General features: G+C 38.2%; 1 protein-coding gene and 1 long non-coding RNA gene across 2 annotated transcripts; one reads left to right on the forward strand and one right to left on the reverse strand.

Moving 5' to 3' along the window:
* Positions 1-955: 955 nt before the first annotated feature.
* On the reverse strand, positions 956-27,380 carry snx17 (sorting nexin 17). The gene is made up of 15 exons (XM_046835745.1): positions 26,583-27,380; positions 20,647-20,721; positions 18,198-18,315; positions 16,663-16,727; positions 15,741-15,851; positions 14,102-14,192; positions 9,961-10,048; positions 8,883-8,952; positions 8,276-8,368; positions 7,954-8,157; positions 6,756-6,884; positions 3,983-4,060; positions 3,479-3,550; positions 3,355-3,396; positions 956-3,257 (listed from the first exon to the last, which is right to left on the reverse strand). Exons 1-15 carry the CDS (start codon positions 26,640-26,642, stop codon positions 3,138-3,140), a joined length of 1,416 nt encoding a protein of 471 aa, XP_046691701.1. The 5' UTR covers positions 26,643-27,380; the 3' UTR covers positions 956-3,137.
* LOC124376582 lies at positions 9,008-16,652 on the forward strand. Its single transcript, XR_006923858.1, has 3 exons — positions 9,008-9,672; positions 14,687-14,825; positions 16,474-16,652. It is a non-coding gene; the product is annotated as an uncharacterized LOC124376582 (long non-coding RNA).
* Positions 27,381-27,526: the final 146 nt, after the last annotated feature.

Here is a 27,526-nt window from a genome sequence, read left to right on the forward strand (position 1 = left end):
TAATGATGTATGATAAAATAATAGTTGAGCAGGGTATGGACATTATTATCATATATCCGTATCTTCGGCCTCACGTCTGCGTGTAAGGACAACCGGCTTGAATCTGGAGCGGAGATTGTAGGTAGTAAACAAGCCTCCTTGTGTTAACAGTTGACAGTAGTGTAACATTGTGAGTTTTCAAACATCACTGCATTATGAAACTACGCTATGAACCGGTGTAGCTCCGTTTTCCTTCTTCTAAAATTGTTTTCCATAGTAACCTTTTGGGAATGTGTTTAGAGGTGGTTGAGGTGCAGAATGATATTCTTTCAGTTTCACAGGAATTCATTATGAAATCTTTTCAGTAGTTGTGATTCGTCCACTTCCACACAGAAAGGGCTGTTAATCGGCTGATTGGTGTAGATCAGGGGTCACCAACCTTTTTGGGTATGAATGTGAAGGGCTACCAGTTTGATACACACTTCTGAAATAACACATTTGCTCAATTTCCCTTTAATTATTAATAATAACAATTAATGATAGTCATCTATGTGAAGACACTGATCATGTTAATAATTTCTTACAATAATTATCAACAATGATTTAACAAAGTAGGAAACAAATGTCAATATGCAAAACTTTATTTATATAACGTATATAACTATATACCAATGCAAGTGTGATTTAAAAAAAAGAATAGCAACAAAAAAAATGAGATGCAGCTGACTGGTAAGTGGCGCTATGGTGAGCTATTTTTTATTTTTTAAAAGGCCCACAGGCAATTTATGTGGTCCTTACTGGCCATATTGGTGACCCCTGGTGTAGAGGGTGTGTTGGAGCAGGAAAAATGTGCAGACGGGGCGAGGATTGTGAAATGAGAATTAGCAATACGTGCACTCATTTATATCTGTACAATCACAAATATTACATGAAATATTTAATATAAGCGATCAGGAAAGACACAATCACATTAAAATGCAGAGATTTGGCACCTACATTTATTGAAATCCATGACATTGCTTTGAGAGAACTGCTAGGCTCTGTGTGACATTAATAATATATACTATTAAACCTCCTTGTATATATGCTGGTGAACATACTAAAGTGGATACTCGAATATAAGAAAACATTCATTCAAAACTCGGATCAGTCTTGTTCCCATCGTATCGGGTAAAAACGTCGCTGGAATGAAGGTTCTCGTTCGATCAGATTGACAATTTGGCCATGCAAAGATTTAAAGAGAGAAAGAAAAAAAAAAAAAAAAGCATACACACCACCAGCCTGAATTGCAGAAATGCAACTTTTTTTTTGTCCCCTCCTAACCTCCTTTTCCACCTGGTCCTCTGAGATGATTGCTACGATTTATTTTATAAAGCACAAAATGGTCTATTTTCTCAACAACAAAAACAAAAAGACAACCATTGAAATTCAAATGTGGAATTTGTAAACACTTTTTCAGATTCTACTCTTCATTTTCTACAATTCGGTAAACAGTGATATATGTTCTTAATTCTTTTTTTTTTTTTTTACACAGCTTATATATAGTTGATCTACTGAATTTGATTAGAATATACTAATGATAATACATATTAGTAAAATGAATACTTTAGAATACTTTTTTTTGCATGTACATTTAGAAAAGTGACTACCATGATTTTTTTTTTATAGTTTTTTTTTTTTTTGTGCAAAATGCTTTAGTAAACTAGAATTTTGGCATTTATGAGGAAAAAAAAAATACTTTTCACAAAAAAACGATATTGGTTGCAAAGACGAGAGAGAGAAAAAGAGAGGAAAACTTCATCGCCATGCGCATATGGTTTGTGAATGTTTTCCGTGATGAATCGCGCCATCCGTCTGTATAATATTGTGCAAACTCATGGGTTTAGCATGTGCAAGTGGTTCTGCATAACACGAACAGAATCGTTCTGAATTCTGCATGATTTCGCGCCAGAGCTTACGATTGACAAGGACCCAACACTGAAACTGGTTGAAAAACGACAAGCTTGCAATGTAAGGCGGTTGAATTACTATAAGGCAAAGAGTTCGTGAATTAAAAAAAAGAAGAAAAAAAAAAAAGCCCACAAACAAAAGGCCATTCTGTGGCTCTCTGTGTGACGTGTGATCTAATTAGGATGAGGTTTTAAACGCAGAACCCGTATAACAGTTTCCTTTCACTACTACTAAAGTGGTGGTGGTGGTGATGAGTTTGGAAAGCAGTGAAAACCCCTGTTAGATAAAAGGCAGGCAAATAAACAAAACAATCCAAAAAAAACGAATAAATGGCAAGACGTTGGCACCTCTAACTGGCTCGATTGGAAATCTCCATGGAGAGTTCGAGGCAGCTGTTTGTACACGTTCAGATCAGTGTTCTCAGATCTACTTTCCTTACAGCCGTCAGCTCGAGAAGACATGAAGCTCGTTGTATGCTTAATCATTGGTTACAGCATAGAGGATGAGAAAGCACAGCTTTGAGTCTCTTAAAAAAAGAAAAAAGTAGGAGGAAGTACTATTCAGTAGAGGTTAACATCAGAAGCAGCTTATGTCGCAGCCGTTAATTTTAATGAACTTCTTTCATGGTTGCAGGAAAAAAAAATTAAAAATCTCTGCCTCCACTGTTTAAAATACTGAACGTAGCGTTTTGGTTTTTTCCTCAATTAAGAGATGCACGGATTCAACACTGACTTTGATGCAGACGCTGATGAAATGAATCTGGATTTTGAACTCCTATTCACAGACGTATTTATTGCCATGAATGAATTGGAGGTTGACTGGAATGACGCAGATCCTGGCAACAAAAGCTAGCAGAGTTGCACGGTTACTAAGAGGATGTCAGAGTGGGATTACTGTCAGCTATTGATCGATTTTATCTGATTTATTTAACACTCGAAGGTGCATCTTCAATCTGGATTTGTCATGGGTTGGCCTTTGCACACAATGCGTTGCTCTACACCTAGCTAAGCCGAAACCTCATTACATGCAAGACCTTTAATAAAAATTGATCTTGTAATGTTCTGGACTATTGGGGAGGAAAAAAATAAAAAAAAAAAAGAGGCTGCGGGACAAACAGAGTGTTCGAATCTTGCACAAACGGACGCGTTCCCTCCCTGCTCGGCTTGGCTCGGCTGTCCTGTGCTGTGCTTCAGTCGGGTAGAGGAGCATCACAGATCATCATCCCCGATGCCCTCGAAGGCATAGTTTCCATGAAAATCGCTGCCGCTCAGATCATTAGCAGAGTTAGATGTGCTGAGCCCCCGTAGGGAGACAGAACTCAGCTTGGTCTAAAGCACAAATATTATTGACACACGTGAGTTTCCCAGTTCATCATCATGCTTAAAAATATATAAAAGAGAATAAGTAAAACCGCATTAAACTCACCGAGAGTTTCACTACTTGTTCCTGATTTGCATCAGGAGAATCCTGGGAGATACACATGATGAATTAAAAGCGGCAGTGTTCGGACATGATCAAAAGGCATGCTGTATTTAATAGGCTTTCTTACCAGGAGAGGAGATTTCACAGCTTGCTGGCTGTTGGATCGATGGATAGATCCATTAAGACGTTTCTTCTGCATCTGATGAACACAACACATTAGCGCAAACGTCTTAGAGACCGCGCTTGCCTGCGCCGCCTCCGATAAAGCTAGAGCTACTGATAACCGAGCAGTAGAACGATCAGGTCTTTTAATGAACACACAGTGTTTTCTCAAAGCCAAACTCTAAAGTGTGTGTGAAATTTCAGCTGTAAACTCTAGCAGCTTTGCACAGACGAGCACTTTCTGGATGGTGACGGATAATAGCTGTGTGCTACAAAGGCAATAAATACAACAAGAACTAGAGATGAGACTTTGATTAAGCTCAAGATAATAATGGCTAGAGTTTGTATAGCGCACGCATTTGTGCAGAAACACCACGTGCACTAAAACAAACCAGAAGGATTTCGAGGGAGGTTTGGCAGACAGACAAGCAGTTACATAAGAACCACAGGAACAAACAGAGACACTGACTTTCTTGATGCTTCCCCCAGACTTCTTCACCATCAGTTCATCCACCATGGACTGAAGACAGATGCTCATCATGATTGCCTAAAACATGAACCACAGGAGTTTATTTAAAACCAGAAAGAAAAACAAGAACAATCAGCCATTGTTTTAGTTTTATCTATCTATCTATCTATCTATCTATCTATCTATCTATCTATCTATCTATCTATCTCTCTATCTATCTATCTCTCTCTCTCTCTCTCTCTCTATCTATCCATCGGTGAAAACGATTCTTTGAGTAGCTCAAATACAAATTCTTTGCCTGGATGCTTCGTTTAGTTCATGTAACTACACACGAAGCACTGTGTTTCCACACGGGCCATTATTACTGATGCACCACATGCTAAACTCTAGAGCTCTGTGCACAGGGAACATAGAGGACACTGCAGAATGAAAAATGGAGAACCGGACAGAAAACAGGAAACGGGCAAAAAGATTCAGACTAAAGAATATGCAAGAAAGTTTCCAAAGTTTGGGATTTCAAAGTAAAACAAAAAAAATAAAGGACAGTGCATTTACGCTTTTTTAAAGTAATTTAAAATTGATTTCTATCACACACACACACACACACACACACACACACCCCATATCAAAAAGTTTCGAGACTTGCTCTGTTTACACGCCATCACCTTCAAAATACCAAAAAACACAGCAATACAGTGCTCCCAGTGTTTCTGCCACTTCTGGAATGTGTCCTTTGACCTTCTCTAAATCACGCTCATTCTCCACAATGGTGTTTAAACTGTGACCTTCGAGCTGGATCTTTATCTTCTCGGAAGAGGCCAAATCTGGCGAGTAGGGTAGGTGCGGAAGTGAGATCATGTGGATCCTTTTCCGAAGATTATTATGCACAAGTTGCCGAATGGGTTCGACATTTCCGGGGGTTGAGCTCATTGCAGGTCTTCCTGATCTCATTGCAGCATCACCGTGAATTTGCTGAATCAGGTCACACTGTCTTCATGGCAGGTTTATCCAGTTTCACGAAGAATTCCACGCTTTCTCTTTGTTCTAACCCGCTGTCCATGATGAAATTGCAAACACGGTAACGCACGTGGTCAGAATAGCACCGTAATCGCAAAACCTTTTGATACCACACACACACACACACACACACACACACACACACACACACACACACACACAATACTGTATAAGGTTTTTTCAATTGAATATCACAGCACAGCACCCCAACAAAGCCAAGCCCATGTTTGTTTTTAGTTTTCCTGCCAGCACTTTCACCCAAACATAGCTGTGCCACTAAGATAAGGTGAACTTTATCTGCATTGTTTTGACCAAGCCAGTAAAATGTAAGCCAGTAGATAAGCGATAAAGAATGCAAATAAAACCATGTAGAAATGCAGGTGGAAAAGTACTTAAAGTTAAATCGAGGGTTGCTCCTACCAGAGTCTACACTTTTAAGTTATAAGTAACTGAAACATTATTCACAGAAGGTTGTGGAAAGCTCTATATACACAGGTCTAAATGCAAGTGTAATATAGCACATAAATCTCTGAACTGCACTTTAATGGTGGATTTCATGTATACGCAAAAACATACACTATATGCGCAATGGCTTTGAGACACATGACTTTTTCAGGCATATGTGGTTCTTTTTCAAAGCTGGTGGCACACAATTTTATAGAATTTCAAATTCGAAATTTATTTGTGACGTACACATTTAGACAGGCTGTCATTTCAACATGAAAATATGAATATAAAAAGAAAAATAAAGTATAAAAGTAAATAAAAAAAAGTATAATGATAAAGTATGAAAATACACACACACACACACACACACACACACACACACACACACACACACACACATTAGACAAAACGGGATGGATGTGTGTATGACGGATATAGACAGAAGTACAAAATGAAGTGTCCCAGTGTGGTTGACATTGGATGCGGTTTTAATTTCATTTGCCTTTCACTTGAATTAGAAACCCAAACATCCAGTCACAGGGTTCAATTCTAGCAAAACATCTGCAAAATTTGCTGTACCCGTCTGCCCAATAACCTTTCCAAAAACCTAAACCCAAAAACATCGGTTTTCTTTCCCATAACTGCTTTATTACTCAACACTCAGTGTTATTTCTCCCTCAATAACATCATCTTTGTAATCCACCATGGTGGCCATAAACATATTATAAGGACAAATGTTTGTGGAAACCTGAGAATAAATTCATATGCACTTTTGGAACATCCACTTCAACATTTAGTCCAAGTTTGGGTCTCCTAGTTAAAAAAAAAAAAAAAAGGCAGGGAAAATGTATTGCTACTGAATCCAAAGACGTCCTAAACAATTGGGTGCCTCCAATTTCGTGGTAACAGTTTGGGAAAGAACCACATATAGCTGGAAATGTCAGGTGTCCCAATACTCTTAGTGTATGTGGATGGAATATTACATCAAGCGGAATAACAATAGGAATATCATCATCATTGCTTGTAAAAGAGTAAATCATTAAACTATTCACCTACAAATAATAAGCTTTAAAGGGTTTTGGAAGCTTCTTTTGAACGCCACAGAATTGCTGCCAGACATTAATGTAGATGTAACAACTGTATAATATCTCAATAGTCTACACTATTTTTTGACCTCGTTAGGCTCCTCCAGTGGAAATACTCCATTCTTTTTGTTGTACTTTTAGCCTAAAGGTACTAACCTGATTAAAATCTAGATTACATAACCATGACACAAACAAGCATACTGAGAAGCCCTGAAGTTTCTGACCTGTGGACTCGTGATGGTGACCCACTGCAGACGATCTTTGCTCATCAGATACTCGAAGGCCAGCTCCAGTTTGACCTCGCACTTGCCAGATGTGCAGGGATTAGCCGTGCCATTGGCCACTGGGACTTGCTAAAGAGTGAGAGGAAAAACCATAATCAGTCATCACAGTGTTTTGCATCATTATTAGCATTAAATCCTAATTTGTCCACAAATGGGTACATCATTAATCAACCTGAATCGTCATACGCGTCAATTTTGAAGGAACAAAACAAATAACCGCAACCTTTTCCTTTTGCAAAAGCAAAAGCGTTATAACCTGCAAGCGTCAGATTTCTCACAAGATAAACTCGAACACCTCTCGATATAAGGCTCTGCTCCCAAGAGATTTTTTTTATTCAGCTGTGAAGGTTGCTTCGTCTCCAGCTTCCCTTCATCTAATGGAATGCCTGAGCGGAAAATAAAAAATACACTAAAGCGTTTCCACATCCTTTTCTGAAAACCCCAGAGTAATAATGCGAGACGAGTTATCTGTGTGGGAGGTCAGTGTGTCTGTAAAAGAGAAAACATGTCCCGCAATACTTTCCATCTAGAAAAGACGAGACTGAGAAAAACAGCTTGCATAGATATTGATATCAATCCAAGCTGATGTGTTTGTTACACAATCTATAATTTGTTTAGGAAGAAGAAGAAGAAGAAAAAAAAAAACAAAGGCAGAGATGAGTAATAAAATCCACAGTGAAGTGCCAATAAGCTGTACTGGAAGGCAGAGACGTTCTGTTGAAAATATAACACAGCAGTGAGGCAGATGGATATTTGCCTGAACGCCAGGACTAAGATGGATGGATGGCAGGCTTTTGTGGGTGTTAGTCATTAATGAGAGCGATCTCTTTAGAGAATTACACTTAGCCAGCACCAATTTTGATGCAGACTCTCCTCTTGGCGGAACAGAAATATTTACTCCACGCTGCTGCCTAAAGGGAGTCACACTCGCATTATCAGTGCAGGAAAATGTGATAGAAACACTTCACATGCCTCATGTCAAGGCCTTCTTGGAGACAGGGTTCAGAACATGATTAAATCTCATTTAACCGTTGAAAATTCACGCGTTCGGGTTCTGTCTGAACAATAGCGATGCGTGATTTAAGGGTTATAAACGAAACGCAAAGCTGAAACTGTTCGACAATCTTGCGACACTTACAGAGGACGTGACTCGCCAGCACCTCATGCGTGTGACTTTAAAGCTGCCTTCCTTCATCTGGTTGTTGGGCAGCTTGACGTGAAAGTTGAGCTCGTTGTTGCCGGCGCTGACGATGACGTGGCAACCTTTTTCGGGAAAATCTGTGACGCACGGATCAAACTTGATATAGCCAAAGTACTTCAAGGTCTGAGCCAATCTGATAAACTATATAAAAAAAAAACATGAATTAATGCCGAATTAAATGACAGCCACATGAGAATTGTAGCCCAGTAACAGAAATGCTAGTGATCAGATGTGTCCGTGCTGAGAAGGCCACCCTCACCTCTTTCTTTGAGCCTTTCTCCTGCAGCGATTTCAGCTGTCTGTGCTGGTCTTTGTTGGCAAGAATCCAGCCTCGTTCAATGTCAGACACCGTCTGAGGAGAGGCGACAAGCTTTACTTCACTGTGGCCAAACACTGATGCTGTGTATAAACATGCCTATACACAGAGGACTACACATCCATGCTAAACCAACAATCCAGCACAGATGTTCTGTCAGACTGAAAGGATACTCGCTCCAAGAGCAATCATGCTATTTTTATAACATTTTTCCAAAAATACCATTTTTACAGACTGAATCAATTCTAAAGGCAATTTATATTGACCGAATATAACCTTAAATGCCTGCAATATTTCCAACTTTGTCTTAATATGCCTCTTTTATAACCTGCGGAATAATAGCTGTAGTTAAAAAATGAATAAATAAATAAAAACAATTAACATCTTAAAGACTTTTCAAGAACATGTCTTCAATAATGACTATACAAGAAACGTTGAAGAGGAAAAAAAAAATTCCGCATCAAACTTTCTTTTCAAAAGGAATAAAAAAGATTAACAAAAAAATCACTTATCCCAGACGGAAATTCGTACTTCCAAAAACATACCGTACCTGAGCATATAACAAGTTAAGACCCACACTATCCTCCATTACATCACTGTCGTATGCCGAGTCCCAGTAACTGGAGAAGAAAATAATCGACACTTCAGGTTCATGGAAAAAGTGCTTATCATTATATCAAATTAATACATTTTAAAAGTGAATACATTAAAAAAAAGAATATCAATAAATCAAACTATGAAACTGTGACTAAATGCAAGCACATAATCATCTTAGTTTGTCCAGGCTGCAAGCTGTCGATAATAAGATGAGGAAAAACATGAATAGTGTTATATTCTTAGACAACAATATTCGCTTAAAATACTTGGCTGGAAACTGTACATGAGCAACCATAAAGATGAGTCTTTGCTAAAATCTTGTGTATTTCAGATCTAATCAGTCAATTATCAGATATTTGTCATTTGCAAAAAAGCTTGGTCAGTCAGGTGGGCCATGGTTAAAGAGAAAGGGGAAAAAACGGTGCTATTTTTTAATGAGCAGCATGGGGGGAGGAGTCTGGGTGAGAGAGAGTAATGTGAAATGGTGAATGGAACTAAGCAAACCTATTTCACAACCCAGGTCAAGCCTGCCAAATAGGGCAAAGCGTCAGAGAATCAATAATTAAGCTAATATCAATATTTAGCAACGAAGATCATTTACTAAACAAAAAAAAAGAAAAAAAAAAAGAAACTGATTTTAACAGATTTTCCTATACTAATGCAGTTTTTGAAGGAAAGTCATGCTTGGACAAACTCGAATGCGTTTTGGATAAGTGCTTCAAGAGGGATGATGGATTTGAAAGGTAAACCTATACGCTAAGTTTTAGAAGGTGCAGGAAAGGATTACAGAAAAAAACTACACCGTCAGTTTCTCATTCCACTTCCTTGTTCTTTCAAAGTTTGTGTACAATTTTTTTTATATTTTCCATATAAAGGCCACAGTGTTCAAAATAGAATTGAAACATTAAACTTCTCGAACTGTTTTGACTTGTGACTGTAACATAGAAAAACCTCACCCTGGAAAAAACAGAACCAGAAGTGAAGCGCTGGTGAGTAAACATGCTGTGTTGCATACTGATGTCATGGTGTACCTTTTGCGGAGGACGATGTGGTAGTCGGGATCGTGCAAGCTGGTGACCGATACGTAGGGCAGCTCGAATTCCTGCAGCTTTCTCACAACTGTGTTGCAGTGGGAGAGGACACAGAGACATGAGTATGAGTATCCTCAAGGACATTCTGATGGTTAAAAAAAAACGATCGCTGAGAGATGAAGGGAAATCCATCTAGACAGGTTTATTAGTTGGCAAGAGGAGGGGGTAAGAGACAGGGATGAAATACAATGCAGGTGTTTAGGGTTTGCTTTTCTCTAGAGGTCAGAAGAAGGGGGCAACTGTGGGATAGAAATACTCATGCTAAACTTATGGATCAAAGAAACAAAATGGACAACACTGTAGAGAGAATTTCTTTAATGCTAACAAGAGTCTTTATCTGAAAATCCCAGTATGAAATTATTGGATTTCCTGTAACAACTACCTATTTCAGTGCTTGCTTGTTTACTTGCTTTACTTTTATTTACTGCTCAATATGGCAGCACCACCCCCAATCATCTATACACCAAATAGTCTCTGCTTAAAGTCTGTTACAGTTCTGCTTTGCTTTCCACATCCCAAATGCTGCCACTGTTCAGTCTACCACCTATCAGTGGGCTCCAACCGAGAATGTGTTTTTTCATACCTGGGTGAGCATAAGAAATAAGAAGAAAGGACGAGAGAATAAGAACACTGGTGATGGAAAGAACTTGCACAGTGACCACCAAACTTGTATTAAAAGACACTGCCACATTGACAAACTGCACAAAAGAGACTCAAAACTATCACAAATAGAAATGAGTTTGCTCCTGATATACAGACATATGGAGATGATGGAATGCAAACACTAGTGGAGTCAGGAAAGAAACAGAGGTAAAAAATGAATGAATCCAAAAGGAAGTATGAACTAAAAAAAAATAATAATAATAATAATAATAAAGAAATAAAAATAAATTACAGTATCGCGGTGGTTCCTTCCAAAACCACCCGCGATCAATGAAAAACCATGATATTTTATTTTTTTTACACAGTTTAAACACAAAAATAATTTGCAACAATATAGCGAGATGAAATGTGTGAATTTGTAGAAATACAGTATACTGTATCACATTTATAGCAAGTACATGTACTGCACAGTTATGTAGTAGTGTGACCTATGCGTAGTTTCTCTGCTTGTTTATTGGTTGAAATGTCCTCAAAAAGTGGGAAAAAAAAAAAAAAAAGAGGCAGAGTTAAAGATACACGTCACCGCATTCTTTACTTTCTGTACTGTATTACCATTTTACTTCATTTTACAATTAATTATATTTTGATTAATTATTTTCATTATTTCAACATAAAACTCCATAAAAAAAAACAATTCCCTATAAGTGTTTTGGTTTATCATGCTATGAGGGAAAAACCGGGAAAATCAGCCAAACTAATTAGTTATGTGGCAAATGCAATTCCGCGGTAAACCAGGGGCACGAGATTCAAACCGCGGTAAAGCCGGGGAAAAGTGTATATTAGAGAAGGCTACTGCAGGATTAAATTCCTGTTTCATGTTCACAGAAGTGAAACCTGATGTGGCCTTCTGCTGTTTGACATGTATTTTGAAATGCATTTCAGCTCAGCATGGTTGTAAAAAGTGGCTATTTGAGCAAAAAACAAAGCCTGAGACTTTAAATCATTAACATCTGGAGGAAGCTATAAGTAAGTGAAGGGCATCTCAGGTCAAAGACAATAGATCTAATCAGTCAATACACTTTGCTTTATATATTGATGAGATTGCAGGTTTTGGCAGCCAAGAATTGTTGTGAAGGGCACAAAGCAAGCAAGCAAACCGAAAATGTCCTGGAACATAATGTCCTATAAAGACTTGTTCTCAAAGTGAATCTGTTTTATCCTTAGCACAGTTGTGTGTAAAAAAAATTATAGGGAGATCAGCAGTTTCTGAAAAACTTGAACCAGTCCATCTGGCACCAACAGCCATGCTACAATGTTTAAAGTCACAGAGACTGCGTTTTTATCTCCATTCTGATTTTTTCGTGTGAAACATTAACTTAGGATCTTGACCTGTATCTACATGATTTTTTTGCATTGTGCTGCAGCTGCATGTTTGGCTGATCAGATACCTGCATAAAGTGGATGATGCAATGTAAATAAACTGGAATCTGATGACAGTTTTACAAAACATTAAATGACCCTTTAAAAAAAAATAGCTTCTAGGTAGAAAGTTCAGAAATTGGGCTCCAGCAAAAGGACGAACTTTTTTTAAATAATAGGCAGAATTCTTTAAATGCGACTGCAATACAGTTATTTAAAGGTTGAAGGGGTCCCTGACTGTACAACATTTGAGAATTTGAAACCTAAAAAGAGCCTTGATTATAAAGGAACTGTACAATATCTTGTTAAACAGTCAGTAATTAGGTGATGAGCCAGCAGCAACGTTGTTAATGTCGTACTAACACGAGCTTAATATAGCATCCCCTTTGGAATTCTGTCTTCCTCTGGAAATAAACAGCTTGTTTCAGCCTCCTGAGTCCTTATAAAATGTGTAGAATCTGCATTAAAACAGTAGCTATCCAACATAGCGACCCAGAATACTAACACTGGATGGATGGATGGATGGATGGATGGATGGATGGATGGATGGATGGATGGATGGATGGATGGATGGATGGATGGATGGATGGATGGATGGATGGATGGAAGGAAGGAAGGAAGGATGGATGGATGGATGGATGGATGGATGGATGGATGGATGGATGGATGGATGGATGGATAAAGACAGACAGACAGACAGAGGAAAATAAGTATTTGAACACCCTGCTATTTTGCAAGTTCTCCCACTTAGAAATCATGGAGGGGTCTGAAATTGTCATCGTAGGTGCATGTCCACTGTGAGAGACATAATCTAAAAAAAATATATATATACACAATATATGATTTTTTTTACTGTTTATTTGTATGATACAGCTGCAAATAAGTATTTGAACACCTGAGAAAGTCAACCTTCCGTGCCATGCATGATTTCAAACCATGACGTCTTAGTGTATTACCAACAGTAACCTTGGAAACGGTGGTCCCAGCTCTTTTCAGGTCATTGACCAACTCCTCCCGTGTAGTTCTGGGCTGATTTCTCACCTTCCTTAGGATCATTGAGACCCCACGAGGTGAGATCTTGCATGGAACCCCAGTCCGAGGGAGATTGACAGTCATGTTTAGCTTCTTCCATTTTCTAATGATTGCTCCAACAGTGGACCTTTTTTCACCAGGCTGCTTGGCAATTTCCCCGTAGCCCTTTCCAGCCTTGTGGAGGTGTACAATTTTGTCTCTAGTATCTTTGGACAGCTCTTTGGTTTTGGCCATGTTAGTAGTTGGATTCTTACTGATTGTATGGGGTGGACAGGTGTCTTTATGCAGCTAACGACCTCAAACAGGTGCATCTAATTTAGGATAATAAATGTAGTGGAGGTGGACATTTTAAAGGCAGACTAACAGGTCTTTAAGGGTCAGAATTCTAGCTGATAGACAGGTGTTTAAATACATATTTGCAGCTGTATCATACAAATAAATAGTTTAAAAATCATACATTGCGATTTCTGGATTTTTTTTTTTTAGATTATGTCTCTCACAGTGGACATGCACCTCGATGACAATTTCAGACCCTCCATGATTTCTAAGTGGGAGAACTTGCAAAATAGCAGGGTGTTCAAATACTTATTTTCCTCACTGGAGATAGATAGATAGATAGATAGATAGATAGATAGATAGATAGATAGATAGATAGATAGATAGATAGATAGATAGATAGATAGATAGATAGATAGATAGATAGATAGATAGATAGATAGATAGATAGATAGATAGATAGATAGATAATATAATGGATGATGGATAAATAGGTGGATGGAATAAAGGAAATTATGGATAAATGGATGAATTAGATACAATTTGATAGATTGATGAATGAATGGATGGATGGATTTGATAATATAATTGACGATGAATAGGTGGCTGGATGGATGAGAAGATTTAATGGACAAATGGATGAATAAATGATATACAGTTTGATGAATGGGTGGACAGACCGACCAGAGTTATAAAATCTATGCAAATATTAGTTAAAAAAGAAAAATGCAAATTAAGTTTGTGAACTTACATGTGCAGCCTCCGTTTGCTCCATCCTGAACTAGGAAGAGGCTGAAATAGCCGACCAATTCATCAGGTAACTCCAGTTTCGAGGCAACTGCCTAAAGAGGTGGGAGAATTAAAAAAAGTAATCACAAAAGAGAATGAAGTAACCAATTCTTTTGTATCTTGTTATAACCAACCACAGAAACAGCTTCCTGTGTTTAGATAGATGCCTAACATACTTGGATCAATAGCATGGCAACCTGCCAGTTGTGCATTTTCAGGACTTCATGCACAGGCTAACAGAGAGGACTCACATTGGCCTGAAGCCAAACGCTTGAAACTAATTTCATTACGATGAGCTCGTTTTAAAATAAAAAGACGAACATTTTGGAAACTCTGTAAAACAATTAAAAGTTGCACTTCATAAAACATAACAAAACAAACAAAAAAAACCCTGACAACTTGCTTCACAAATTAGATCTTAAACATTACAACCAGACGATATCATGATAAAGTCACTCATTCAAACATTTACACAGAAAGTCACATGGCAGCATTAAACAGGTGCTAAACGTCAAATGCTTTGTCATTTTATTCTTTTTGTTCTCAGGGTTGAACATGCATTAACAGAGGACTGACACAGCTGGGTCTTTATGGCGTGAATGGGTCTTAAATGCGTTATTCTGCATAATAAACCACTCCACCACCAAAGCTTTGCAACGCATCAGAACAAGTGTCTATCAGAAAAGGTAAATTTAATGATTTTTCACCCAAAAACATGTACCGGGAAAAGTGTCTCTGTAACCAACACAATTTCTGACAAAAGGAGATGTTTAAAATGGCCTACTTCCATTCTGAAAGCACTATATCTGGTGCAACTATTAAAACTGCAATGGGTGGGTTTGCTGACTCAGCTTGGCAACTACACCAACTCAAATCTTCCCAACTCAGCTGTATAAAAGGAACACTTTGTTGCTGAAAGTGCATCTCTCATGGGCTACATGCCAGATCATTCAATCACTCGAGAAATCTTTAAAGAAGCACAAAGAGAACATGCGAGAAAATATCCTATGTTTAAAAGTATATATATATATATATATATATATATATATATATATATATATATATATATATATATATATATAATAAAAAAACGTGTAGTCTTTGAAAAAGGAGTATACAAGAAAGAAGAATGCTCAGCGGGGAGTTAGAATCTGCAATGTAACTGAAATAGTTCGAGCAAACAGGGAAGTGTAATGCGTTTTCTCTAGAGAGCTCTCGGCTGGGCACTGCGCCTCCACCATTTGGCAGACGAAAATGTCTGAAAAATATGAAGCTCCCAGAAATTAATCTTGTTTTTCTGGATTGTGGGCTTAAGCTCTCTGCAATAATCCTTTCGTGCAAACAACTAAATTGGAGCACCGTTTCTGACCAGAAGAGACCTGACCTTTTCTCTCCAAAGGCATGAAGCAATGCGATGAAACTGATCGCTTTGAACATATCACCGCAGATGTTTGCGAGTTTGCTATGAAAGCGTCGTTACAACCAACATTAATACTAATAAGCTGAAAGCTCTAAAATAGAGATAATAGTAGAACACCACGACCCCCCCTCCCCCCGTATCCAGTTCTGAGCACAGCGGTTTGGCTGCACAGCGTCTTTACCTCAAGGACATCTTCAGTCTGGTCTGATGTCAAAATGTTGACTTTGACCTTCTGACTGTTGGATAAGTACACCTCCAGCTGGACCTCTTCAGTGGGGATCTGTTGTGTCTCCTGTGGTAAAGAAAAAACAGCAGGTGTCCGAACAGCATGGCATTAAAAAGCTGCAGATGAAACCGCCAATGCAGATAACCGGGGCTTAACATTGAAAAAACGCATTTGATGTCTGAGAAATTTATCAAGCTTTGGAAACTGAGATCAAAAGGATGAGGCTGCGGTCTAAGGAATGCCGGATATCAACTGCACGCTGGAGATTCTTTCAAAGTTCTTCAAAAGACGGAAAGAACATCTACAAGTATGAAATAAACAAGAACAAACCCAGCAGCACAGATTCATTTGATAAATCATTAAAAAAAGGAAATATACAAATTATTTAAATATTTACATTAATAATTAGGAAAGTGAGAGGATTTTGTACTGCATAACCTGTTTTCATTTAAATTAAATGTTGATCAAGTTAGATTCTAGGTAACGTTATTTATACGCATAATAATGTCTAAGTTCCCTGCAATGAGAACCACAATGAGGATGTAGATAACCAAAGCTTCAACTGAATATTACAGCTTACTGTCGGTCCTGCTAATGTGGGAGGGTGTTAAAATAGCCGCCGATCTCTGCATACCAGACGAAATGACAAAGCAAAAGCCTGACTAATCTCTGTCTGTTCCTCATGCAGACCTGCTAACCAGCACAAGAAAACTGGCCCAAAACAACATTTAATGGAGCAGAGGAACCCACAAGTGACCTCACACATACAGAGAGGCTCTAAAGGAACAGGAGGAAACAAAACTGTTCAATAGAGCACCTCTTATTTATACACATGAGGTGTTAAAAAGCATTACAGAACAAAATGACAGTTTGTTACCTGCTGAGCTTTTCTTAAAAAGCTGTTGAACATTTCGCTGGCTCCCAGCAGAGGATCCTGACGCACTGCAAGGGAGAAAAAAAAAAAAGTGTCAAGTTCTGACATTAACAAAGCTTTGTCGCACTGTTATAATGTTCATTAACGGGTTCAACTTGTATCGAAACACAGAAAAGTGTGACAATGTCACTCAAGCAGAAAACATATACTTGTCTTCCATTTCTAATATAAATGGGATTTTTTCCCCCTTTATATTTATTCATATTTTATAGTATGATTGCATTCTTGTTGATTGACTCGCCTGAAAATTATATCTGATATGATTTAGGGATTTAATTCCACTGACAGATCACTTCAATTTGTTTTGTGAATGTGAGGCAATTCTGTAAACTCCATTTGAATGGTTTTTTTTGTTTTTTTTTTCTTAAAAAACAAAGGCCCTATGAAAAGCTTTGAATGGAACCAAGCGACCCCCAAACGCTTCCTAGTTTATAGCACTTTGGCCATTAGCAACCCTCAAAAGACACATGGCTTATTTGTGTGAACAAACAAAAATGTGCGCTCTGTAAAAAGACTTTGTGTGAGCTCTGGTTCATTTTCCATAACCGCTTTAAACCATGATGTAACGCTGCAAGTGGCCAGCCAAGAACAGCCTGTGTGCTCTCAGACTATGAGCAAATAAGCTCGACAAGGCTTAGCTTGTTCGGATGCATGTGCCAGGACTGAAATGTATTAGAACAAACGACTCATGGTGCTGCCATGCTCTAGTGATTTGCCTTTACATGCAGAGAATGTCACCTCTGGCTGGCTTGAACCAATGATTAGGTCCAACCCTCCCAAGCTGTTTAAAAGCGATGTCAGATCACAAATGACATCAGAAAAGTATTTCTGTATAACAACAAACCTAATGGCACTCCGACCCAGTAAAACACTGGGGTTTATTTACTTGTGTGGCAATAACATTCAAACATCATTATACCAGTTTTGGTTGAACCACAAGTCTATGACTATAAAGGATAATAGAAGTCGCACGATTCACCCGTTTTCAATCAACTTTCAGGGAAAAAATCCATACCAATAGTTTTTCCGGGTTGCGTTTATTGCTGGAGCAGCTCAGAAGGTCCTCTGTCATTACAAGAGAGGTCTCTAGAGTCGAATTGCTAACGTCATGTGCTGTTTGTTTTTTCCATGAGACTGCATGAGCGCTATAAATATATTTATTATATATATTTTATGTTTATTAATAAATATATCATTTTTTCATTTGGCACATTTTCATGATTCAGTACTGTTTTTTTATATTTCTGTAATAAAGTTCAATACTATTTTACATAGGAGTGTGTGTTTATCCAGTATCCATTTAAAAAACTATTGGTTGATTAATTGACTTATCAGCAAGTACAATACAACCTAGCTATCGGTATCAGTAAAATCAGTCGACCTCTAAAAGAGAGTACAGGTTTTCATGCAGTACTTGAATTATATTTAGTAAAACACTCGTCCAGCATGGAGAAGAGGATATTAAGAAAAGTACTCACCAGCTTGCATGTACTTCTCCAGCTGCTCTCTACGCTGCTCCACCTCTGCAGGTGTTAGAGTAAAGATCTTCTTTGGGGGGAAGGCAGGTACCACGTTGTTTCCATACTCTTTCTTAATCTGTCCCAAAAAGTAAAAACCAATAAAACTTAAACATTCATAATTACAAACAGACAACAGAGAAGCAGCATCAAAATCGCCTTCTTTCTAGGAAAGATTTCACGTTGCATCAGAATTTATGTGGTCCATGACCTCCATATAAAGTCAATTGGAAGACACACAGTTGCTATTGAAGCAGTAAATACAGCAGCAAATCTAAGTGCAGCTGTGCAGACAGTTTCCTTCCAATGAGTTCAAGAAAATTTGAGCTTTTCCATGCAGCAACCACCTCAAGTATAAAACTACTTGAACTAAGAAACAGAAAGTCAGATGTGCAGACTGACATACAGATCATGATTAATATACAATCACAATCTGGACGAAAATGTCTCAACCGGTCATAAACACGTCAGCAGTTCCTAAATTCCATGGACAATCAACATGAATTTGTTCTGACCTTGCTGGCCTACTTGCACAAGAGGTTTTTTCATATTTGTTTTAGCAAGAAATACCTCTGAGAATCCACAACATTTCCAATATATACACTTGACTTGACTTGACTACATAATGCTGAAGATTTCTGCAGATAAAAACACATTTGTACAAATGCCAGGTATGTGCACTTTAAGCAGTCTAGTGTATTTGGCCACTTTATAGTTCAATTCAATTCAGTTTTTTTGTACAGCACATTTAACAGCAGACATTGCAGTAGACACAAAGCAGCTTTACATAGATAAATAAATTCACATTTTATAATTTATATGTTCGAGACTATAATTTTCATATAAATGTATAAGTTTCACTAATTTTAAATAGATAAGCTCCATCAGGTTGGATGGAGAGCGTCGTTGCACAGCCATTTTAAGATCTCTTCAGAGATGTTCAATGGGGTTCAAGTCTGCGCTCTGGCTGGGCCATTCAAGGACATTCACAGAGCCGTCTCGTATCCACTCCTTTGTTATCTTGGCTCTGTGCTTAGGGTCCTTGTCCTGTTGGATTTAATCAAGGATGTCTCTGTACATTGCTGCGTTGAACCTTTCCTTGATCCTGACTAGTCTCCCAGTTCCTGCTGCTGAAAAACATCCCCACAGCATAATGCTGCCACCACCATGCTTCATTGTAGGAATGGTATATGCTTGGCATTCAGGGTAAAGAGTTCAATCTTTGTTTCTCATGGTCTGAAAGTCCTTCAGGTACCTTTTGGCAAACTCTAGGAGGGCTGTCATGTGCCTTTTACTGAGGGGTGGCTTCCGTCTGCCACTCTACCATACACGCCTGATTGGTGGAGTGCTGCAGAGATTATTGTTCTTCTGAAAGGTTCTCCTCACTCCACAGAGAAACGCTGGAACTTTTCCAGAGTGACCAGTCTGGCCGGGTGGCCCGCTCTAGAAAGAGTCCTGGTCGCTCCAAACTTCTTCCATTTACGAATGGAGGCCACTTTGCTCATTGGGATCTTCAATGCTGCAGAAATATTTACCATATGTACCATTTTTTAATCCTTCCCCAGATGTGAACCTCGACACAATCCTGTCTCGAAGGTCTACGAACAAATTCCCTGAACCTTATATCTTGGTTTGTGCTCTGACAAGCACTGTTAACTGTGGTACCTTATATAGACTGGTGTGTGCCTTCCAAATCATGTCCAATCAACTGAATTTACCCCAGGTGGACTCCAATCAAGTTGTAGAAACATCTTAAGGATGATCAGTGAAAACAGGATGCACCCGAGTTCAATTTTGAGCGTCATGGCAAAGGCTGTGAATACTTATGTACATGTGATTTTAGCTGTTGTTTTTTTTTTAAGTCCTGTGAATACTTTGCGGATGAACTGTAGATGTGTATACTCATGAATACACACACACACACACACACACCATAACATCACTAGGTAATACCAGTACAATGCTAATGAGAGCACGTCTTCACACCTCTACTAATTACACAGAAGTAATTAGATTTGGGGCCAATCAGAGCGACAACACTGCAGCTCTCCACCATGGCAACCCTCGCAACCAGAGCACATCATCTGACCGCACATGCCCTGTTACCTAGCAACAGCAGCAGCCAGGGCACTGAACGTGGCTTTGCTTCTATGAGCGCTAAAGTTCTCTCCATTCCCCAACAAATCATAGGACATTCACATGACTCGAATAAGCATAGTCAAAGGTCAAACAGAGGCGTGAGCAGGCTCAGCTTTATTGCCCTGGGAAAACACAGATGTGTATTCGTCAATGAAACCGTAAAATGGTGCAAAAAAAAACGGAATACTAATCTCATCAGAGGTGAAAACTCTTCTATCAAACTAATCTGCATTCTGCTTCCTTACTCCATTCATTCACAAGAGTTTGTTACCTGTTCATGTAGGCCTAAGAGCTGGCTGTAGCGCACTCTGCAGTGCAGGACCCCGTTGACATGGATGTTGTAGGCCTGAGGAAAAGAAAAGTAAAATACAAATCAGCTGCAAAGGTTTCAAACAAAAACTGACTTTCGGCTCACATGCCAAAAAAAAAAAAAGACATTAAATGATAGACACAATGCATCAGAGGAAAGTTCTGGAACAATGCTCCATGGGTGTCCTAACAGCTGCAGCTTTTCCCTTTGAGTCTACTATCCTTTTAATGCTATGTGCATTATTGAAAAGAATAATCGCACTTTCATAGCTCGCTAATCAATCGACGGAAAAAATATGGGCCGTGTCGAAAGATTTCATGGCTGTAGGGTTGCAACTGATGATCCCTAAAGCAGGATCCTGTGCTCTTTTTTTAATAGCATGCTAATGACCGGCGTTACTAAAAATAGCTTAATTTACATGATTGAGTCGAGCACAATATATTATTTTATATATATCTTCATCATCTGTCGAGGAAAGACAAAACAGCAGGAAAAAAAGGACAGAGAAGAATCGGTCTTTACAGTCAGTGGGAACTTTAATGAATGTGCTTTTTTTGTGAGGAAGAAAAATAAAAGGGTGAAAACTTTGTTTTTTTACGCCTCAGCTCACATTGTCAACAAGAAGGCAAATAATAAATAAAATAATTCATTTGAGACAATATAAATGTATAAAACAAAGAATGTAGTGTTAGATAAAGGTCTTGTAGACTTAAATTATGTAAGAAATAGCACCTGACAGGCTTCGAGTGGATTATTTTTCCCACACTGAACAGTATGGAGTGTATTTCTGATCGTTCCATTCCATATTCCGGTGTTTTATATTGCTTTAAGATTCATATTTACACTCTCGATATCAACCAAATCAGAATAGGTTCCCCTTTCCTCTCCAGTCTGGTTCCTCTCAAGGTTTCTTCCTCATTCATCTAGAGAGTTTTTTCTTGCCACAGTCTCCCCAGGCTGCTCATCAGGGATAAATACCCATAATTCACTTTAATTCTTAAGTTCTGCAAAACTGCTGAGACAACTGTAAAAAGTGCTATAAAAATAAACTTATTCCACTTATACCAAAGCAAAATAAATATTAGATTAAACAGTGTAATAAGTTTAATTAACAAATAACACCAAAATCAATTGTAATGTTGTGAACAATTCAGCAGACAAGGACACTCCGATTTCCTGAAAGTTTACTGTGTCAAAGTGCTGACACCAGACACTCTGACTGTATGTTCTATATCTCCTATCCAAAACAGCAGCTTCACCACATTAATATTTACACATTTTAACTGCTTTCAAATCGTTTTTTTTTTATTCGTTTTAGGTTCGTTGGAGCATCCGCAATCCAATCGGACAAGTTGTTACTATAGAAACAAGAACTTGCAAGAACAAGTGCATTAAAACAAACCTATTGTTCACATTACAGCCGAACTACTGTCTAAGCCGTGCTGTTTTACAAATATATGATCAGCTTTGAAAATTCCACTGCACTTGAATTCCATGAAAAGTGAAAGCATTTCAATATCTTAACATTACTAACACTATGTTTTTAATGTTTATATTTTTGGTTTCTTTTTTTCCGTCATATGATTCATGCTTTTTGAAGTCAGGTTAATGCAACTTGGCTGTTACATTTCTGGCCTGTATTTAGAGATTTTTTGCAGCGTAGTCTATAGTTTTATAACTATTTGAAAGCAAGTTTGCTCCTGTAGTCACTTGAAAGTTGATCCGAATAAAATCTAAAACCCTTGAATCAAGTAGTAGGCTGTAATTTACATTTAAACTCAAATGGCTGCAGTAAAGAAAAAAAAAAAAAAGTGCAACATCTTTGGCTCATTTAAAAGTGAATGAACTCGGTGTCCTTTCACCAGTCATGGGATTTCAGGAGAGTTTCTTTTAAAGCATATGAAAAGAGATTTTAATAAACCCAGAGCAGGTCTGCTGGAACTATGAATAAAAGATTATGAACTAGTTCCAGCTTTCACAAGGCCATAAACAAACCAGAGCCACAAACCATGAGAAAAGGTTTTTGAACTGTCTCGCCCCAAAAAAAAAAACGAGGCCCTGGTTTTTAGCGGAGAGAATGGCTCCAGCGCCACACTGCTTCCACTGCACCCGTGCCAATACACACAACGAGTGCTGACTGGTAATTGCTTTTTCTTTTCTGCTGTAATAGCAAGAACAAGTGTATTGGATCGTGTGTGAATTTTACCCCCGTTTTTAGATAATCACTGATCTCGTATGCCTGCCAAAAATCATCCTGCTCCTAAAAAGACGCAATTTCTTCCCACTGATTTTGTGTAACTGGAAAAAATATGAGGGAAAGAACCTGAATATGAATAAATGTCAGACAACTATGTTTATGCTACAACAGAGGTGAATTCATTTCAGAATTCAAAATATTGAAATGTTCTTTTTAGACGTCCCATTGCACATTTAGTTCCCGTTTGCTGTTTTAATAACCTACATTCTTCTGGGAAGAGTGTGATGGAGTATGCTTGTGAAGACTTGTTCCCATTGAGACACAAGGGTGTTAGTAAAGTCAGGTACTGATGTAGGGTGAGGAGGCCTGGGGTGCAGTCAGCGTTCCAGCGTTCATCCCTTCAATAGGGTTGAGGTCAGAGCTCTATAACAGACCACTCAAGATTTTCTACTCCAACCTATGTAAACTACATCTTCCTGGAGCTCATTGTGTGCACAGGGACATTGTGATGCTGGAGCAGGTTTGGGTTTCCTAGTTTAAGTGAAGAGAAAATGCAGTGCTACCACATCCGTAGACATCCGATACAGTTGTGTGCCTCCAACTTTGTGGTAGCAGTTTGAACCACTTATAGCAGGAAAAGTCAGGTGTCCCAATACCTTTGTCCATATAGTGTACATATAGAGCTAAAACTAAAAAAATAAAAATTACAAAAATTAAATAAAATGTTAAATATCCTTCTATAATCAGTATTTGGTCTCTAGAGAAAATTATTTTATTTAGCATTCCTTGTTTGGTAAATACAAAATGTTTTATTGCAAATTATATAATCTGGAGTCTCGAGTGAATTCGAAAAGTGCTTCGTATTTGGTGCGTCTACTCTTTTGCTTTAATGCACACTCAAGCTGGCATGGACTCCATAAGTGTGTGTAAAAGCAGATGATTCATGCCAGATCAAAACCAGGGGAGAGGGGAGTGCCGTCTAAACATGTTCTTTAGTGGAAGAAGCAACCACGAAAAATAGCTGACCTTTTGAACATCAGGGTTACAAATGTCACAAACTTACTTCCATTCATTTTGTTTATTTCCAATTAATAGTATTAAATTATAGATGTTTGATTGTATATTGGATTTTTTAATTATTCATTTATTTTTGGAAGAAAAACAAATGATGCTAATACAGGCAGAACAAAAACCGTGTTATTAATTCTTATTCTTATTTTATATAAAGCTTTTATATTAAAGCCTGCCAACTTGTAGGCCTCCATCAGCATCCTTCATCCCATTTCTCTGCTGTGTCTGTGTTTATACATTAATGAAACGATACGCACAAACTCAGTGTTTACTGAGACAAAATAATCTAAAAGTTAAACAGCGTTTAACAGCAAACAAACACACAAACTAAATTTTTGTTTTGAACTTTTACATTAAATTTATTTTTAAATATATTTTTTTGAATTAACATGCATCACAAGCGGCACCTTGGCTGCAAAACCGCTAAGTCCTGACTTGTCAAGCAGATGTGAAATCTTCATGTACTCCTCACAATAAAAAAAATGTCGATTCCACACAAAAAAAAAAGAAAAAGAGCGGAAACACATGCCCTTGTTTATCCAGGAAGTGTGAGAGGTCATCAAGAAAACATTTCACATTCACAGGAAGTGTGCCATTTAGAGTGCTAAGCCTTTCTTCTTCCTCTCTGGAGTCTTCACTGTAAAGTGTACAATCAGAGAGGAAAGCACACCATTAACGTTTCATCTACGTCCAAATAAAGCCACCTTTAATTAAAGCATACAAAGCATGCTGCCCAAATGAGAACTCTCACTGTACGTATGTTTAGAAAAAACTGTAAAGTAACGAAACTGACTCTCAGACAGCAGGAATTTTGGCTCTGTTTCCGCTACACATTCCACACAAGCTGCCCCCTGGATCAAATGTTTCTGCTGTAAATTACTCAAGAGAAAAGAGGAAACAAACAACACTGGTGTCCACATGTCCATTTTAAGAGACAACAGAGGACCACAAGTTCTCAATGTCCATGACAATACATAGAGAGGGTCAGCATTTAGCCAGCCTTCCCCTCTTCCAATGGCTTTGGTAGATCTGTTTAAGTCTTGTGTATTGCTCACAGGCAGCATTATGAAGCCCGAAATCATAAGCACAGACCGAACAAACCTCGTTGAGGTTTTGCTCTACTTGAACAACCCATAAGTGTTCATTGAATACTTGAGGTATTTGCACTTGTTTTTTTGTTTTGTGCCTTAATTTTTTATTTGCGATGTTCACAACATCTTATTTGTACTTTGCCTATGTCCCACCAATTAGTTGGGTCTTTTTTGAGTCTATAAAACTGTATCTAAATTAATAACTTGAATACATAATATACTCAAGTTCAGAGCATGGGCGTTCCTAGAGACGACGGATCATGACTTCAGACTGGAGGGTTTACTTACATATCAACAGCATGACAATGAGTCTATTAAGGTTGAGCAACATATTAGATCTCGATCACACAGATATTATAATATAAATAAAGTGGGACACACACACACACACACACACACACACACACACACACACACACACACACACACACACGTCCAGCTGGCAATCTGACTGCCTGCAAAGTCGAAAATTTGAACTTCATATTAAAGATCTGCTTTTATTTTCAATTCCGAAGGCATTTTGAGTAAACACTGTACATCGCTTATGTTTATTACACCTTTGACACAAAACTAATCGTGCGTACTCAAACACTGCTGTTCTACCAACATCTGTGAACAGGGGGAAAAAAAATAAATATCAGATATGGTTTCACTTCGAGATATAACTATCTCCAGAAAATTAGTCCTGGTCGTTCAATTCTACTTCATCTAACACCATCCACTTCTTTAAAATCTGTTGGTACGGTTGCACATGGTGTCCAAAAATTCAAAAGAAACCACCTGAAATGGGCATTTGTTACACGTAGATGCCAAAAATGAAAGTTAGGCCTTGTTAGTTTGTCTTGTAGTTCCACAAATCATGAAGAGAAGGAACACAGCTTGAAGTGAAGCCTTTCCTGAGGGAAAGCCTTGTTGTTCACGGTGTGCCAGAGGCTCAAGGTGGCACACAGACTAAAAATCTCTGTGTTTGCCAAATCTTGTTTTGTCTGCTTCAGAACACAAAAAAGCGTAGACACTTGTGTAGTCGCATCCACCCTACACACTCCTAGGGGATTTATTCACTATTTCCAGTTTGTTCCTATATATATATATATATATATATATATATATATATATATATATATATATATATGAAAATCCAAAAGCTTTGATATAAAAGAAGCCCTTCTTTCTCTGGGACTCCACTGTTAGGAGGATGACAGAACCCTTTCCACAAAAAAAAAGGTTCAGGTTATGAGCCTTTCCCAGCCAATTCGTGATACACAAACATTGGAAATGAAGCTGTATAACCATGTCATAATGACTTCATGTGCAGGTCATATATAAGAGAATATGAGCAGGGATTTTCAAGGTGTAAAGATTTAACAGTTTGACTACTAGACAGGTTACAGGAATGAAAATTTATATCTTGCATTAGCAGTTTGGAGATGATTTCTTTCTCCCTCTCTTTCTTATGGTAAACCTGCACTGTTGGTATGAGTAGAACTGAAAATCAGCCCACTCCCAAAGTTATAGCGCCAAACCAATAAAGCACTTACCACGTATGTAGATCCGTTTTCACCGGAGCGAACCTCGGTTTCAGGAATAGAGAAATGCATGTTTGACTCCTCTGAAAAAATGAGATGATGAGATGTGTTGAGATGAGATGAGATGAGATCAACGATCCGATGTAACACGTAACCAGTCTGTAGATTAAGGTGAAGTCCTGGTAATCACAGATGGAGTAGTCGCCCTTGTGTGTCTCTCTCTCTATGCGTGTGTCTCTCTGCGCAGTTTTGGATGTTGAAATCTCCAAAAAGGAGAGAAGGTATTCAGAAGGGTACTGACCTCTAACGTGAAAATGAACGTGAAAACCAAAACTTCTTTCGCGTCATGGACTAAACTTCTCCCATTGAGGTCTGAGCGGCAGCAGCCATGTTGCAAGTGGAAGTAAATCCGCCTTCATTGTTGGCTCTTTTTCAGCCTGTCTGTCCAAATCTGTGCTCCAGTGCACACATGAGCAACACGGTTGAGGATTTAACAAGAAGGGAAAAAAAACACCACCACCACCCAAAACCAGATCAACTTCTAATTAACGTTTTGCTCCAAAAAAACAAAACGTTTCAACCCCAATACAAACAGGGGAAGGAAATGAAACAAACAAAATATATAACAGTAATAAATGGGTGTCACTTGGATATCAAAATCTTCTCTTCTCCATACATATTTGCCCAAAATGGCATGGAAGGACTTTAACTAACATTATAACGCCTTCCCTACCTGTGATCTATCAAATGTCGGTAATATATTCAGTATGAATGTACGTGTGTGTGTGTGTGTGTGTGTGTTCACTCAGTCTATGGGCATTGCAACAGTCCTTTGGTTCATACCATTCTCCAAAACAGAGAGGGACTCGTGTTTCAATAGAATCTCAAAACGTTTCTCCTATACTTCAATTAGTGAAATGTAATTTATTTCGAGCTACATCTTAACAAAATTACGC

Source organism: Silurus meridionalis, chromosome 23, assembly GCF_014805685.1.
Source record: "Silurus meridionalis isolate SWU-2019-XX chromosome 23, ASM1480568v1, whole genome shotgun sequence".
NCBI lineage: Eukaryota > Metazoa > Chordata > Actinopteri > Siluriformes > Siluridae > Silurus > Silurus meridionalis.

Excerpts from the sequence above, each read along its gene's own strand:
- snx17 (XM_046835745.1), bottom strand. The coding sequence starts at position 26,642 with ATGCATTTCTCTATTCCTGAAACCGAGGTTCGCTCCGGTGAAAACGGA. Across the intron at positions 16,728-18,197 it reads GGAGAAGTACATGCAAGCTG|TGCGTCAGGATCCTCTGCTG; the intron begins GTGAGTACTTTT and ends TCTCCCTTGCAG. Across the intron at positions 6,885-7,953 it reads GCTGGCGAGTCACGTCCTCT|CAAGTCCCAGTGGCCAATGG; the intron begins GTAAGTGTCGCA and ends CTCACTCTTTAG.